Source organism: Saccostrea cucullata, unplaced genomic scaffold (genome assembly GCF_032062105.1).
Source record: "Saccostrea cucullata isolate Sc308-1 unplaced genomic scaffold, CSIRO_AGI_Scuc_v1 ctg1387, whole genome shotgun sequence".
Lineage (NCBI taxonomy): Eukaryota > Metazoa > Mollusca > Bivalvia > Ostreida > Ostreidae > Saccostrea > Saccostrea cuccullata.
Window position 1 is genome coordinate 19,592 of NW_026929355.1, and position 17,635 is coordinate 37,226.

The window sequence follows — 17,635 nt, forward strand, 5'->3', positions numbered from 1 at the left end:
TTTTGCAAAGATATACATAATATAGGCACTGAAAATTGGGCTTACCTTGGGGTGGGGGGGGGGGGGCGTTCAATTTGCTACCGATGACTATATGTTTTTTTTCGGGTACATATAGCCATCGGTAGCAAATTGAACGCCCCCCCCCCCCCCCCCCCCACCCCAAGGTAAGCCCAATTTTCAGTGCCTATATTATGTATATCTTTGCAAAACATTTGTGTGTTTAAGCTCCAGAATTTTTTCAAAGTGCGTTGATTACCTGGTATGTCCCAAATTTAACGCACTTTAAAAAAATTTTCAAAGTGCGTTAATTTTGTCCCAATTTCAACACACTTTGAAATTTTTTTTCAAAGTGCGTAATTTTTTCAAAGTGCGTTGCCACAGTGCTGGCACAAAAAAAGATCCCTCACTATTCAAAGGCCCTGAAAAAATATGCAGATCTTTACCGGCAAGTGGTATCATCTCTAGTCTATATGAGTGAGCTTTCAGTTGAGAGACGTTAGAATAAAAATAATGCACAAAAGACATACTGTGGTTTCATCAATTTTCGTTGGCATCAGTTTTCGTGTATTTTTAAAATAGACGTTTTCGAGGATACGTAATTTCGTGAACGAAAAAATATCCTATACAAATGCAGGATTGATGCAAAGCATCAAATCGGCCGCAAACAAAATTTAGCATTTCAAAAAGTACTTTCAATTTTTAAAAGCATCCATGCCACGAAAGCACAAGATATTCAAGGCTGAAAATAGTGATCATTTTTATTTCAGGTCGTCTTCAAAGCAAAATAAATATTTTTGTTTAAATTGAGTAGAAATTTTAGTGCATTTGCCCATCAAATGGAGTCATTGATGTAATAAAGTCAATGATAAATGTAAATTTATTGTCATTCTTTAAAATGAAAATGTAGACCTATCGAGATGAACCACGTGCTGATACCTTGGACCTTTGTCACGTGATAATGCCCATGGTTCCTGCAGAGTGGGCTATGCTGCAAGGCGCGGGCGGTGCAAAATGTAGAGAAATATATCTTTCTTCAGCTGTAGCACATTCAAAACAATTTTTACTTGTTGAACAACTTTTAATCTTTTTTTTCACCATGCACTTTTACGTCATTATTATCCGGAAAATCATGAAGATTTCCCTTCATATCTTACACACTCCCAGGCTGGGGAGTACCTATTGTAAACTCCTTTTATTTAACCATAAATTATCAATTATCAATGGAGAAATGATAATGAAATTGAAACAATTAATATTAATAGTTTAAAGCATGTTTTCGAAATATTTTACTCATGATTTACTCATGATTTTAAATATGTTATCATTTAAGAATTATTTTACAGCACTGATGAAAAAATAACGTCTCATTTCCCCATGTGCACTTTCTAACACAACCACAAATAGATCGGCCGCTGCGGATAATCATATTTCTTAATTCAATAAACATTTGAACTCGTGGATCTGCTTAACAACGAAATCGTCGAAAATTAATGCTCAACGAATATTGATAAAATCACAGTACTTTATAATTGTATGAACTATATGAAATTGTGATGCATTATAGCAAGCACTGTTAACAAGTCTTTATTTATTTATTTAAGGAGAGTCCCTCTGCCACGAAATACTTCTTGAAGATTTAGGATCGAGTAAGTAAATGTAACTAGCAGATTTACCAAAAGAAAGTTAATTTTGTATTTAACATATAGACATAAAATGCATGAACATTTATAGGTGATTTTGTCTTGGATGAAAACTATTGCATAGAAGACTCTATTTTATGACGACTGTGACTGAAAAATTTTGAAAATGTGTAGATATGATTACAAGTTAACATTTTTAAGGAATAGTTTTGAATACAGTACATCTATTTTCGTATAAATTGCTGTCTCAGTCAGTTCATTACAATCAACAAGTACACCTGGAGTCTCTGCAATCACAGAAATAACATCAGCAGGAATATCAAATGACACAGCGACAGCTACAACTATGCAAGCAGCAGACACATCAGAGGCCACAACTATAAAAGTAACAGAAGTGCCCAATGGCACAGTCATAGAAACAACAAAAACACCCAATGCTACAGTCATAGAAACAACAGAAGCATCCAATGCTATAGTCATAGAAACAACAGAAGCACCCAATGCTACACTCATAGAAACAACAGGAACATTCAATGGTACAGTCATAGAAACAACAAAAACACCCAATGGTACTACCTTAGAAACAACCAAGGTGACATCAACAGTTTCAACAGAAACAGCAAAAGCTGTAAGTGCATTGGTATCATCAGATGCTTCAACAACTGGAACCTTTTTGAACAGCGGTATGGATACTTTCTTTAAAAAGCCTTAAAAATAGAAATATCTTGTTTATATTTTGATCTTTATCCTTGAAAGACGTGTCCCTTGATTGGTTTTAGATTATTAACGTTGATCCATTATACGTGTTGGAGATGTGGGGTGTTTGGGATTGCACGATGTAAGCAAGCTATCATGCAATTATTTTAAAGTTACTTGAATGGCATATTTTAATCCCGTTGTTAAGATATATCCGTACGAACAAGAAACAAGAATGTCAGGAGTCTCATCATTTAAAATTATAATTTTGTAAGTTGTGTGGTCGATGCAATAATCTTTAAGGAAATACACTTTATCATCACCTCAAATGCTACCTAAATTTTTTTTATGCTAATTCTTAGGCCATGTTTACAATTAATCAACGATTTTTTTTCGCTATTTACCAATAAAGACATGGCGCACACCACGAGTGTGACCGGTAGGCAAAGGATATTCACTCCTACATGGCACCTGATTCGACCTCTGATATTTTAGAGCTTTGCTCTGTTCTCGATTAGTTTGTTGGTGAATGTAACTATAAGAATTGCCTACTGTATTACTGTCGGCCTCATTAGTAATGCCTTGACGATTACAGAGGTGGCATGAAGGAAAAGCCTGTCTCCATGTGACGTTATTACGCGCAAACGTCACTATCAATGTTGGTTGGAAATTTTTCACGTTACTCTCTGACAATTGAAAAATGTTCTTTGCTGGAATAGTAAGTGCACGAGACTTTTTACCAGTTTCCTACGTGACGTCATATATTTCACGTTTGGGTAGTTTTGAAAACCTATTTTCGTGCAGATTAACAAAGATTCAACCTTGACAAGTGTCATAATTTCTGGCCACGCTGTCAAAAATGTTTCCCTTATTATGTTCCGATGCGTTTCATTTTCCTTTCAGTAAATTCTATTGTGGAACGATTGCTCATATCACGCCCTCTTATCCAATAGCTTTTATAACTGGTCACAATTTTACTTACTGCCATTGTTTATATGTTTAAATAATTCATTTTTTAACATAAACCCCATAATATAAGAGAAACAATAAAACTAAATTTCTTTGAATTTTTTTTAGGAGAATCCTGTCTTTGTTCCTGTGATTATTTCGACAAGGTGAAATTTTGGAGTAATGAAAACAACCTTCTGAAACAGTTTAAAGACCTGGAGATAAAGCTCACAGAAATCAGAAACCAGTTGGTTGTAAACGTCAGAAATTTATCTTCCAATGTCAGGCTTCGGGTTAGTGCCCCAGATGAGCGGAAATCGTCTGCGGTCATGGGAACTCTTGGAATCATTATTATGTCCTTTGTGTTTGGAGTAATTATAATATCTGACTTTCCAATTTTCTTTCAGCACATCAGAACAATTTTACGCAAGTTAAAAAAACATGAACGCTTTCCTGGATCTAAAAAATAACAAGTTTTGGGGTATACATTGTATATAGTTTAATGATATTTAATTGCATTGTTTAGATCAGAGTATGCCTTTTTTAAACAAAATATTGAAAAATATTTTAAAATTGGCCATTTTTGCAGAATTTTTAAAATGATGCCAATCATGACGTCATAATGTATTGACTAGCAAGAAAATTACGTCATTTTGTATATTGTCAGTAAGAGTCTTAAGCTTTTAAAACAACATAATCTCATTCATTGTTAACTAACTAGGTCTAAAACTAGGCGCACAGGGCCAAAAAAGCCAAAAATGAACCATGTTCTCTACATGGTTTAATCTTTATCGACTTTGAATTTAAAAATTTCATAAAGGTGTTTACTTAACAGTATGATTCTTTATATGAATACAAATGAACCACACAAAAGAATTTCTGAAAGATTTATTCCATAAAATAAACTTGAAGAAAATGTTTAAATACTATTATTTTGAAAGTTTTTTACAGAAAATCGATGTTACACTACCAAATTATTACATGTTGAGATAGGGTACCCCTTTTTTATATAGATTTTCTTTATAAATGAAATTAATTAACCTTTGTCAGTTTGTTCTTCCGCCATTTATATGGAGATCAAATATCTTTTTTTCTTATTTCATAGTCTTTGTAGTTTATCACATATTATAAATAAAGTTCATGTAAACCTGCTATAATTCACGCCAATTTTTCTTCGAGACTCCTCGCAGCCGCAGCTGCTATTTTTTAGCAACTGAAACATCATTTTCCAAAAAATGCTAGCGACCCCAAATGTAGGTGAAAAAATTGTTCGCAGCGAAAAAAACGCGATTCAAAATGTTTATGAAACTCGTTAATTTTTTTTTTTATTTTTTTGTCGCTGCAAATAAAAGTTGTAGAATTTAACATTGAACTATTATCATAATTATGTAAATCCAGGGTACGGTTAAATTATGAAAATTAACGCGGTTTAAAAAAAAGTTCTATATGAGTAGTACAATGCGACTTATCATTTAAAATAAAATGACATTCAACACAATTTCATACTTATCTGTTTAAAAGGTAGCATAAAGCATCAATATATTCTGTTAGGCTGCCCCTTACACTATTTAGAAAATTATCAAAGTTTCTTTCTGAAATAAACATTGGAAATGGTATAACTGTACAAGAATATCTCATGCAAATTATATGATTCTATGAATGTCCACGTATTTGTGAGGAAATATCATTGTCAAGAAAAACTTTACTGTATATCTCATTACCTTTAATCAATTAATGTCAAAAATATAATGAAACAAGATGTGTTTGTAAAACACTAATGCCCCCGTATGGCATCATAGCGAAGAATATTTTTTTTCCAATGCAAATCAAACATGTTGATACCCAAAGTAGGGCTTTCTCACAAAAAATACAAATATGAAATATAAAACCCTATCATAATCTGTTCAAAAGTTATGGCCAAGGTTAACGTTTTTAAAGGTAGGTCAAACTTTTGGGTCAAGGTCAAAGGATGAAGGTTGTTGGCTTCTAAAAAGACCTTGTCACAAAGATTACATATGGGAAGTATGAAAGGCTTAGCTTTAACCGTTCAAAAGTTATTGCCAAGGTTAAAGTTTTTTTTAAATTATGTCAGTGTCAAGGTCAAAGGGTCAAAGTTATTGGTATCCAATGAAAGCTCTTTTCCCAAGAATTACATATGTGAAGCACAAACACCCTAGCCTTTAATGTTATAAAGTTATAGCAAAGTTAAAATTTTCTAAAAGTAGGTCAATCTCAAACAGACAAACAGACGGACGGACACAACAAAAACTATATACCCCGACACTTCGTTTACGGGGCCATAAAATATTATATTTCAAAATCTTTAAGCATATATCACATAAACCTCAGAAGTTTTGTTTCCATATGAGTTACCCATTTTTAAAACAGAAGATAAAACAATATAAGGTAAACCTTTTAACACGTAATAATTTTAAAATTCAACAAAAAGAATTTTCTACATAATTATTATAATTTGTATGCAACTCACATATAGAAATGACACAGTGTCTAAACAACAAACAATACCAACTATGAAAATATTGAATTTCAAAATTCAACTTGAATGTTCCACATATATTTGAAGTTCCGGAAAGAAAAAAAGACTTAATGGCATTTCCTTGACTTCATGCACAGCCGGTTGCAGTCCAACATCAGTAAAAGACCAATGACAAGAGATATAAATAGAGCCCCAACGTACCCCGCCACAGCAGCTGAGGTACGAGTCTACGAGAGTCGGCGGCGCTAGTACGCTTATTAATCGAAGATCCCAAATTATTTCTGTCAATCGTTAGAATTTTCTAAATTTCTTTGACGGTTTTGTTTAAAGTTTCCAGCTGTCGTTTTTGATTTGTAGGATCACTCCAGTATTCCACATTATGAAGGTATGATTCAAAGGGGTGATCTGAAATGAAAGATTATTAGATTACTAAGGAAGGATATGGAGATAACAAACAGTATTCAATACCAAAGTCCATAAAACAATACAAAACAGGAGCAGAGCAAATACGGATCTCCTAACATTAGAGGTGGGATCAGGTGCCATTAGGAATGTGAGCATCCCCTGCTGACCGGTCACACACGCCGCGTGCTCCATGTCATGATCGGGAAATAACGGAAAAATCCGTCGTCAAATCAGTGTATAAATAATTGACTAAAATTCAGTATAAAAAACGTCAGTCAGCATTTGACTCATTGATAAATTGTATTTGCTGATAAGGTCATTGTATCGACCATAGAACTTACGAAATGATGACTTTAAACAAGACTGCTGATTAATGTTTGGATTTTTAAGAAAGATACTCTAGAAATCACAGATATTCTTTGGTTTCAAATACTCCAGTACCATCCAGTAATCGAATTATAAAGAATAGACCCCTTTTACACAGGACTCCTGACAAAATGAACTAATAAATATGCAAGTATATGAGCTTCAAGTATTTATACAAATTGTGAAATCGTTGCATGAGTTTTGTAAACATTCATTTATATCTGAAAAAATACATTAAACATATAAATGCACCATGTCTAGTTCCTCACACAATATTAAGGTTCTGAATTAATCAATGTTTTTTCTAGATACGATAGTTTATACATCAAAGAAGGTTACATTTCATTTGAGTGAAAAAGAAAGTTAAAGTTCATAATTATGAGTGAAAACATGACTTTACTTTCACTTTTGCGTTGCTTGACTTAAAAACCAATGAAATCACTGTATAACATTTAGACCCCAATTACCGGAAGTCAATGTAGCTTAAAGTTTGTCTTACTATGATTTCAGCTGATTATCGATGAATAAATAAGCATTTTACAAAAAAAAGATCTTTATAAGAGACGTTAGCAATGTAGGAAAATATCTCTTGGAGCGAACTATGTCAAGGTAATGTAGGTGTATGATTGATTTATTAGTAAATACAAGCTTGAAGTGGGGGTGCCCTAAAATGAGTTAGGTACCTTGTGGTAAATATAGGTAGGGGGACCCCGTATACGAAACAAGTGCCTGTGAGTAGGTTCCTAAAAAAATTTCAAAGTAATTTATGGAAAAAATAAAATAAGAAAATTAGCAAAAATCAATATTTAACATGAAAACATGTGTCTTTTCTTTACTTCATACAAAATATAAAGGTTTAACGAGGATGCATCGTTTATACTTAACTTAGACCTCTCAGACCTTTTAGGATTTAAGTCCATTTAAACAATACCAATCTGGAACAGAGCAAACGAGGACCTCCAAAACATTAGAAACGGGATCGGGATCGGGCGCCAAACGAGGAGTAAGCATCCCTTGTCGATTGGTCAAAACTACCGTGTGCTCCTTGTGAAGTTCATCAGTCAGCATTTAAACTTATCACCTATACATGTTTTCTAACTTATTCATTATGTATATATGTTCCACAAACGTTTAGTTTTTGATTTGAGGCAATTCACAGGATAAACCTGACCTTTCAGTAAACAGAATGGTCAATAGAGACCTTCAATGTCATAGGGCTTCAGAGGCCTATCATTCAGTCACCTCTCAAGAATTTCATCCTATGCTATAAACTACTGTGCTATAAAACGGTGTCATTTACCCCATGCTACAAACTACTAAAACTGTGTCAGTTACACATTGTATTTTCTTTAAAAAATGAGATTTTTGAGATGAATGTTTCGTATCTCTAGCGTTAATCAAATGAAATATAAGTATAATAAAGAGCAATCAAGCTCAAATATCCATTTAAACATTCAAATCGGGAGCAGAACAAACGCGGAGCCTTTGCATCGTCAGGTGGGATCAAGTGCCATGGAAGAGTAAACATCCCATGTCAACTGGGCACACCCGTCGTGTGATCCTCGCTATGAAAATAAATGGGAAAATCAGTAAACATAGTAGTGTGTGAGCAATAGTAACAATATATGTATGAAAAACACCAGTCAACATTTTACTTAATGATGGCTTGTATTTGTTTGGGAAGTTCATTACTTATGAATGTACAAGTTTCTTTTTTTAAAAAATGTAAAATTCTATTTCATTAAACGTGAAAAAAGATGGAGATTCGATGCACATTTCCAAATGAGACAACTCCATGCATAAAAGATGGCTTCAGAATGGGTATGAAAGTCGTCAGCCAGCATTCCATTTAACAACAAATTGTATTGCAAAGTTGTCACACATTGACCTTTTATTACTTTGAAAATTTCATTCTTTTGTGATGCAATATCAACTTTAATATTCCAAATTGTATTTGTTACCTTTGCAAAGTAACAGCATTCGTTCGCAACCGAGTGATTTTTCAAATCCCTTCCCATAACAGAGTAAAAAAGAATATGTCTTAATATGAATTTTAATTACATGCAAAATATTTCATAGGTTTATTCAATATAGATAGAAATCCATCTTTTGAATTAAACAAACTAATCATAATATGCCAGAGATCAATATATTTTAAAACATTTCTTATTACTTCATCAAATGCGAGAGCAACATTCACTTCTTTGTCATTATTTTCAAACCTTCATTAACACATTCAAAAGGTTTCCCTTACATCAATGGTGGAATACTGGAGATGTTCTGATTTCGACAATCAGAAAACAGCGTATTGCTTTTACTTCTTCGGTATTGATAGTAAAATTAATCATTTGTCTGTGGTATCGATTGTCTAGTCTTACTAAATAATAATGTTCTCTGGTGTCACAAAATTAATTCTTTTTCATACTTTTTCGAAAAATGAATCATTTATTTGAACTGTCTTGTCATAAAATTACCACGAGCAAATCTCTTAATCTTTTATAAGCTGGAATGTTATCACTCTCACTATATGACATTTCTTTCATGCAGCTTGTTGCATTCTTCTACATGGATAAGTGATTACTGAATTTCGGCAAATTCTTTTACACAGGGTCAATGACCTTAACACATTACGTTTGTTAGGGACCTATCATTACAGAACAATTAGAATATCTTTGCAATTTAGAAACAGTTCTTTATTGTGCTGCTTTTAGGTTGAATGTGATTGTATCATTCAGAGATATACAATTCGATATTGAAGGTCATTGCAGCTATTTAACTCAGTGGCGATAATATACTCTACTATATATCAATTAACAATTGCAATTAGTTATTAGAGGCAGTAAGCAGATTAAGATGTTCTCAAAACTAATAATAGTTATTATTAGAATAGGAACATTTGTCCCTGCGAAATGATCAAGAATAATTCTTGAACTTTTAAGAAAAGTTCATGAATTATATTCTTGAATCAGCTCATGAATTGTTCATGAAGATCCCATGAAGTTAAAATTGGACACTCATGATTTCATGGATTTTATTCATGAAAACCAAGTTCAAGAATATTCAAGAACTATTTGTTGTTCATGAACAAACTTGGATTTTTTAAATGCCTGCAAAATGATCAAGAATAATTCTTGAACTTTCAAGAAAAGTTCATGAATTATATTCTTGAACTTTCAAGAAAAGTTCATGAATGATATTAATAGGTTCAATGCATTTTCATGAACTATTCAAGAATAATTTGTAAAAGTTATTTAGGAATGTTCGTGAATGTTCTTGCTTTTTGTAAACAAAAATGTAATAAGTTATGCAAAATGAAAAACTGTAAAAGAAAATATTTTAATAGCATCTTGAAAGATTTCACAGAATTTTTGTTTTTCAGTCATGGTAACAAAATCTTTGTTCAAGTAAACAACTCTGATAAGTGATAACGATAATAAATAAATTATGCAGTTCATTCCTAGTAAAATTATGAAAAATTTCAATTCAATCGCGACTCTTTGCAGAATCCTTAACCTTACTTGGTCAAGAGGAAAGTGGGTTCCTTATTCAGCGTATTTCAAAGCGTATGCCTAAAATGGAATGATTTTTAATCCAAGTCTCACTGTCTGGCAGAAAAGTGTGTTCAGCAATTAGGGCATCAGCTAAAACGGCTTTCAAGGATTTTGAGCAGAGGTGGTCAAATTAAAAAATCTTATTGGCTTTCCCTGTGGAATTTTCAGAATTTCATCACTTGGATCCTTTGATCGATTACGATTCATATTTTCATTCCTTTCTTTTGTTTTTCTTCAAGAGCCTGGATTTTTTATATTCTGTTTTTTTTTTTGGCAGCCAGAGTTTTTTAATCTTCTGATCTCAACTCATCAACATTATCTGTGAACTGCTTCTCTTTTCCCTACAAGAACAAAGATTTTCTGAAAATGCTCATAAATGTGAAAACTTAATGCTTAATGGTTGGTGGTGTTTTTTTTTTTTTTTTTGCATATTTGTTTCATTTAATTCTGCATCATAGGCACTGCCATATTTTAAAGCATTCCGAGCGGGAGTTTAGCCTGTTTCCTTTGCCCGCCATGTTCAAGATGTTATAGGTGAACAGGATGAATGTTTCAATCTTTAATTATTAAATGTAACGTAATTTGGTTGGATCCTTACTCATAACAAAGTTTGACAAAATTTTCATGAAAAAGGACATAACTGAACTCTTACAAATAGACAGTAACATCTTGACAAATATCTCACAGATTCAGCGATTGCCTCCATTTTTTTGTAACTTACCACTAATATCTACAGTTATGAAGTAATTTGATCCTCTTGATATTCCTTCTTCGTATTCTGTAATTTTCTTCAAAGGTTGACAAAGAATGACTAGATCTTCGCTAATAATCCTCCCACTCTACCGATTTACTTTCCATTTACGTCTCGCGCGTTTCAAAGTTTGCGCCTTTTAAAAAGTGTGATGCAGAGCTAATTAAGGAATAGTTTCGAATTGCCAAGATTTTTGTTAAACAAAAAATAACAAACACTATCTGAATGATTTTTCACTGAAATTAATTTTTTCAAATTAATATAAGTTATATCATTTATTGAATTGGATTTTTTTACATTATACCTGTACTATCCTGTAGAGCCATAGTTTCATATTCAAGTATGGCCGCCTCCATATCAGAGGACAACAAATATCTCTTTGAACCACTCGCCCTCAAACTGAGTACCCTGAGCTATGAAAGTGTATAGGAGAATAAACTACAAAATACGAATGTGGTTCATGTCATAGCTACTTCACAACCATGCAGCCTGTGCTGTATCATTTACACACGATGGACAGAGAAATGTGACTTTATAACTGCATCAGAATATAAAGCTTTTCGACCCAAGAATGGTACGGTACAGTACGGACAAGAGATATACTAGTAATTTTTTAGTTGTCAATAAATTTATGATACGTTTTTACGAAGATTATGAAATTTTTCCTAGACTGTAAGTCTGTTTCATTTTCTTACAACTTGTTAAAAGTTTGACAAATAGAGAAAATTCGGTTGAACAAAGTTGTGTCGTGAAAAATGAGATAATTTAAAGCACAATATTAATATAGCTGGCCAATTTAAATGATGAAGAAACATTAGTAATTCAGTATGAGAAAAAATGCTGTCGATATTGATGCAGTGTTTTTTTAAATTACGATCATAATTTAATTACAATCTCCCTTCTATACAATTCATAACAGAGTTTTATTATCCTGAAGAATCTAAGTTATCAATTACATAGAGTAGAAAATAGTGATTTTAACCTCTTATGTTCCCCTACTCGGCTCTGATCCCATACTTTCAAAATCAAAACAAAAGTATATTATTAATTAAATCAGGGGCTTGTTCAACAATTTCATCTGCATGCAAAAGTTGTATTATAGGAGTAATGAGTGTTTTCTGGCGATCGTTTGTGACAATTATTTTTACATTTTTAGTTTTCATGAAAATTCATGAACATTCATTACCTTGAACTAGTAATTTTTTTTTTTTAAACTGAAAATTACCAATATTCATATTTGTTCATCATTTGTTCATGAACTAGGAATTATGAATGTTTTCATGAATTTTATTCATGAACTACCTTTATGAACCTGTTAAGAATCCTTTAAGAACCATTCATGAACAATTATGAACAACTCATAAAGGTTCTTAAAATCATGAATATCATTTCGCAGGGGGTACAACCAAACTTAATCAAAATCAATACTACGAGGGACGTTCAATAAACAATGTCATTAGCTCGATGGCATACAACATAGTAGTCATATGACATAAAGCTTGACTTTCTCTCATTATTGAATCTTTAATGAATTGATAACAGTTTGTGTGACCACTTTTCATAGCATTATTTCATCGTGGGAAGCTGGAAAACGGGCTATTCGAGACACTGCATTAAAAATGAATGGTCAAGAATCAGTAAACTAGAGTAAAACGCTTCATTAAACGCTTCATTAAAGCAGCTGTAAAACATGTTAATATCCCAAAAATATATTAACTGAAATATGTGAAATTCACAGCAACCAATGCCTGTTTTATAGACAGGTGAAAATGTAGTTTTCAATAAACAAAAATTAAATGGGCATCAAAAATGGGTACCATCCTTGGCAACAATGACTTACAAATACCGATGTAAATTTGCGAAATTTAAACAAATTATCACTGGTTATGTTTTATTGACTTTAAGACACATAGCAAAATTGATAAAAATCATTTTGGGGATAGTTCATACTGTTTAAAAGAAACATTTTATAGTAAAAAAGTTAAATACTCAAAGGTCACCCTATATTTTGAAAAAATGAGTGAAAACGACAGCGTGTAGGAATATCCAAACAATTATTTTAAAAAGTCAAAAATTGTACTTATCCACGTTTGTATGTAATTCTAACAGATAATGAACTTGAATCCATTTTGCTTTAAGCCCTCAAAACAAATTTACAATAAGATGCACTTGACAAAACTGCAAAGGCCTAAGAAGAGCAAAGAATTGCAGGAGCATAAAACAGTTTTATATGCTATTTTCTTAAATATTAGAGGTCTTGATCTTCAAAATTAATTCATATTCGGGGAGGAAGTTCAAATTTCTGGAGAAGTCTAGAAAGCAATTTTTTTTGCAAAAAAGTTGAAAGGTTTATGAGAGGAAGGAAACAGAATGAGGAATTCACTACATTAAATGTCTTCATGACGGCGTCCAAACCCACAGGCCATGAAGAGTAAAGGAGTTTTGGGGATAAACAGAAAGTTAATGTTTTGTCACACCAACAAAATTTGCCAGATCTTTCAACCTTTGACTTGTTTCATTTCCTAAACTTAGAAAAACATCTATCAGAAAGAAAAAAAAACAAGTACTGCAAAGCATAGGATCTGTCATATTCCAGTATACGAAGGGTCATACTCAAAACTGTGTTCGAAAAACAAATAGAAATTGAATGAAAATGTTCCGGATACGCATTTTAATTGAAAGAGAATATTTTAGTTAAATCGTTAAGACTAAGTCATAGAAAAGCGTTTTTTGTTTCTTTCCGAGCCCCAGTGACATTATTTATTGAACGCCCCTCGTATGTTTCATTATATTTCATTATGTGGACTAGATTAGGTCAGATACTTAAATTGCGTTATGGTCAATTGACAAACTGGAACTTTAATCGAAAGGGATAACATAAATTTTGCACCATTTCCAATGAAAACTCTATTTTTTTAAATACTAATTTGCGGACCTTCTAATTCCTTTTTACTGTGTACTGTCTCGAACCCAACTCACAGTTATTGGACTATCGCTGAATTTCAAAAAATGGCCTTCACTTTCCATTTTAATAAACAACAAAACACACATTGCATGTATACTAGTATGTTGCATTATGTCACATATTTAAAAGTAATTTACTAAGAGTACTTTATTACCAGTAAAACACGTTGCGCAGCTTTATTTGTAGGTTATATTATTTTCCTTATTAGGTATTCATTAGCAATATTACTTCTTGATGAGATTCTAGAATACGCACATTGTTCAAGTGATGTAAATCACCTATCCGTCATGCATAGATCGTGTTTTCTTTAATTAGTGCCTGTTGCAGCTTTTGATGTTTTATTCATTGTTAATTATTGGAGTTCTAAAACCACGAAATATTTTAAGTGATTATAATTTTCGTATAGGGAAAATGAAATGCTTATCATAACGACCTTTGTGATATACGAGAAGAGTAACCAAAAATTTTGAATGCGCAAAATAAAAATAAAAGTTATTTAAGTTGTCTCTTTCTTTAACTTCTAAGACCAATTACATGAAATATTATACAATTATGGACTCTTTTGTGTTGAATATGGTTTGATATTATATGATTGAATAATTTCCATCTCTCTGATTGGCTGAGATCCAACTATGTTAGAAAAATACTACGTTGTATTGACCTGCACGTGACGTTCCAGGTCAATACAAGGATTTATTTCCTTTACATTGATCTAAAAATAGATTGGGAAATTCCAAATTGGTACAGATTGATTTGGAAAGTTATTTAAATGACTGTGATTTTTTTTTCATGTGAAAAAAAACATAAGCGAATATATATTTTAGGGTGAGGGTGGTAAGAGGGGATGCAGGGACCCCCCTCCAACACTTTTACTGAACAACATTTTTTTTTTACTTTTTGGCAGTCAGTTTTCCCTGATAATACTCCTTCCTTTCAAAATCTATCCTATAAAAAGACTGACATTATATTATTTTTTTCATGGCAGCTAAAATTGATAAAAAAAACCCAACCAATTTTGAATTAATACGACTGGTAAGGTTTATTCACATTAATTCTGTTTCCCTCTTGTATTTGGCTAGGACTTAATTAAATGCAAGTTAACAAGTATTGAGCTGTATCATTTTATCCGTGAATCATATAATAAAACAATTATTACTGTTTTTTTCGGTCAATACAATGATTTAGCCATCTTCGAAGTACAATATTGTACTCCTCAGATGGCTAAATCATTGTATTGATCTCAAAAAACAGCAATAATTGTATATTATTCACCAGAAAATATTCATATTGACCGAGGCGAAGCCGAGGTCAATATGAATATTTTTCTGGTGAATAACAAATCATATTCAACACCAAAAGAGTCCATAATTGTTTTATTATGTAGTCAGGATTTGAATAAATAAGACATTGAAGGCTGTATGACGACACCATTTTTATTTGCGATCTGCAATTGTTGAAAATAAAAAAAAATCTCCAGATTACTCGTTGTAACCTCCGTGTTTTCCTTTCCGAGTTTTGCTATATGTAAGACGTCCAAAGGTTAAAAAATAATCCTGAAATACATGTAGGTTTGAATAATTGTTTTTCTGCTCAGATACGTAGCTCGCTGCGGCCGTTGCAACCACTGTTTACAACGTTATTTGATGCTTTGATTGTGACGTCACAATGCCGTTGCACGCGCATTGACCCTCCGGTAAATACGGCCTTAAATCCGCTGAATATGTATTGTTACGAACTGTTTGCTTTAATATAGATTATATAGGGACTATAAATAGACTATATAATAAAAGGAGATAACGATAATGAAGCATTCAAGCTCAAAAAGTCCATAAAACAATACAAAATAGGAGCAGAGCAAACACGGACCCCCGAAACATCAGAGGTGGGATCAAGTATCACGGAGGAGTGAGCATCCCCTGCCGATCGGTCATGCATACCCGTCGAGAGCTCCTTGAAGATTGAAAAGTCATCGCGTTTGGTGTAAAATTACCATTAACGTCTTTTTCAAGTAAAATATCCAAATATGAAACAGATGTATCACACTCTGTGGTATCTTTTATCTCAAGCTCACCGGGATATATCCTATCGACATAAGAATGAAAAAAAACATTGTTAATCGACAATACGTCCTCGATAAATCTATATCTCGACTTTGAAGGCCACAGCAAGTGTTTTCTTCATTTCACGAATAAGATTTTGGACAAATTGCTTCATATGAATACAAAAATAGGTCAGCTAATAACAAGGCACAGTGGGTACCCATGGGAATTCTAATAGATTGTTAGAAGATCTGGTTTCCAAAACCCACACATATATATGAAAAAATGATTTTAAACTCTATTATGAATTCACTGTTATTCTTAAAATCATTTAAACGGTTGTAACATTTCTCTGTATTAAATATTAATACAAAAATTTAAGTGATTTAAGAATATTCAGTCAATTCGAGCGTATTTACTCCCATAGAGATGGCAACATATACCGATGAAGGGTTTCAAATTTTGATTTTTACGATACTCGGGGTCATTGATCACTGATCATGAGAGTCTTTTTCTAAGAAACGCCTACCGTGACAAGGGCGGTTGGCGAAGGAAAGATCACTGCCTGTGTATTATATATTATGTATCAGGTTTGACGCCGCACGACGAACTAGAATCGAGTCTCAAGTCTCACGGTCACGAATCATTACAACTTACATGTAGCTACCATGACCGATATTTTAAAAATGTATGGAAACTTTTGTTTCTGGTTCCTTATTAGTATTCAAATCTCTCGGGGTCTTTTAAAATAGAAAATGATTTTTAACAAATAGTATATAACTACATACGGTAAACTTCTGCTCAACAGAACTTAAAACACATGCACATGAATATTTTCATTCAAGTTCAAGTCGGGCGACATGTTTTTCCGCGATCATTGAGGCTATGTTCCCCTGTTCATGTGACTTTATATGGACAAAATCAAGCACTAGAGCAATGAAATCCACCATCCAAGATGGTACCGTAAACCGAGTTAAAGGTCTGCTCAATTAATTAAATCACCTCCTCAGCGTGAACACAAACAAAAGACACTCGAAAAGATAAGAGCTAACGACGAGGAACTATCAGCCTACATACCAGGGTACTACTATATATGAGAGTTACCTTTAGAACCTTTTTTGGAAAAGTCCTGGCTGATGATCTTGTATTGATTCGACATTTTATAGACTTCAAGTCGATATATTTTAAGTGTAGTGATTTAGATTTTTATTTCATAGCCATCGTTTCGTAATTCCTATTTTACAAGTATTTGATGATATTTCAGTCAGATAATTCTATTTACCTTTTGTTTTCAGTTGTTACTTACGTAAAAGTCCTTTATTATTAGTCTTTTATTACCGTCTTCCTTGGAAGACGGTATTATATAGTTGAAGTTTTTTTTTTACAGTCTTCGGACTATGCACTTCCTCTCTTTTGTGATTGGTAGAAATTGCATGATGAGAAAAGAACTGCGAACGATAGTATTGTTCTCCTGCCTACCTCCAAGTCAATTTTCAAAAGTTAACATTTTTGATGAATTTTTAATATTTTTTATAGATAATTATATGGATTTTCATAAAAATTACTTATTTGGGAAAACAAAGAGAGATAACTCTAAAATTTTGGTAAAACTTGTGTTTTTCACTATAGAAATCAACGGAAAACGGAAAATATTTTTAAAACATCTCTCCCCCCCCCCCCGTGTCACAAAAATTCCTTTTTACGGGTAATATGGAATGTTATTTCACAAATTCATTCCAAAGTTTTTTTGTGTGACACGGAAGGGAACATATGTTTA

The 17,635-nt window shown here is 32.7% G+C and overlaps 1 protein-coding gene across 1 annotated transcript; it reads left to right on the forward strand.

Moving 5' to 3' along the window:
* The first annotated feature begins 1,903 nt into the window (after positions 1 to 1,903).
* Positions 1,904 to 3,759, forward strand: LOC134280581 (uncharacterized). Its single transcript, XM_062763028.1, has 2 exons — positions 1,904 to 2,323; positions 3,414 to 3,759. The coding sequence occupies exons 1-2, from the start codon at positions 1,987 to 1,989 to the stop codon at positions 3,752 to 3,754; spliced, it is 678 nt and encodes a 225-aa protein (XP_062619012.1). The 5' UTR covers positions 1,904 to 1,986; the 3' UTR covers positions 3,755 to 3,759.
* The last annotated feature ends 13,876 nt before the right edge of the window (positions 3,760 to 17,635 follow it).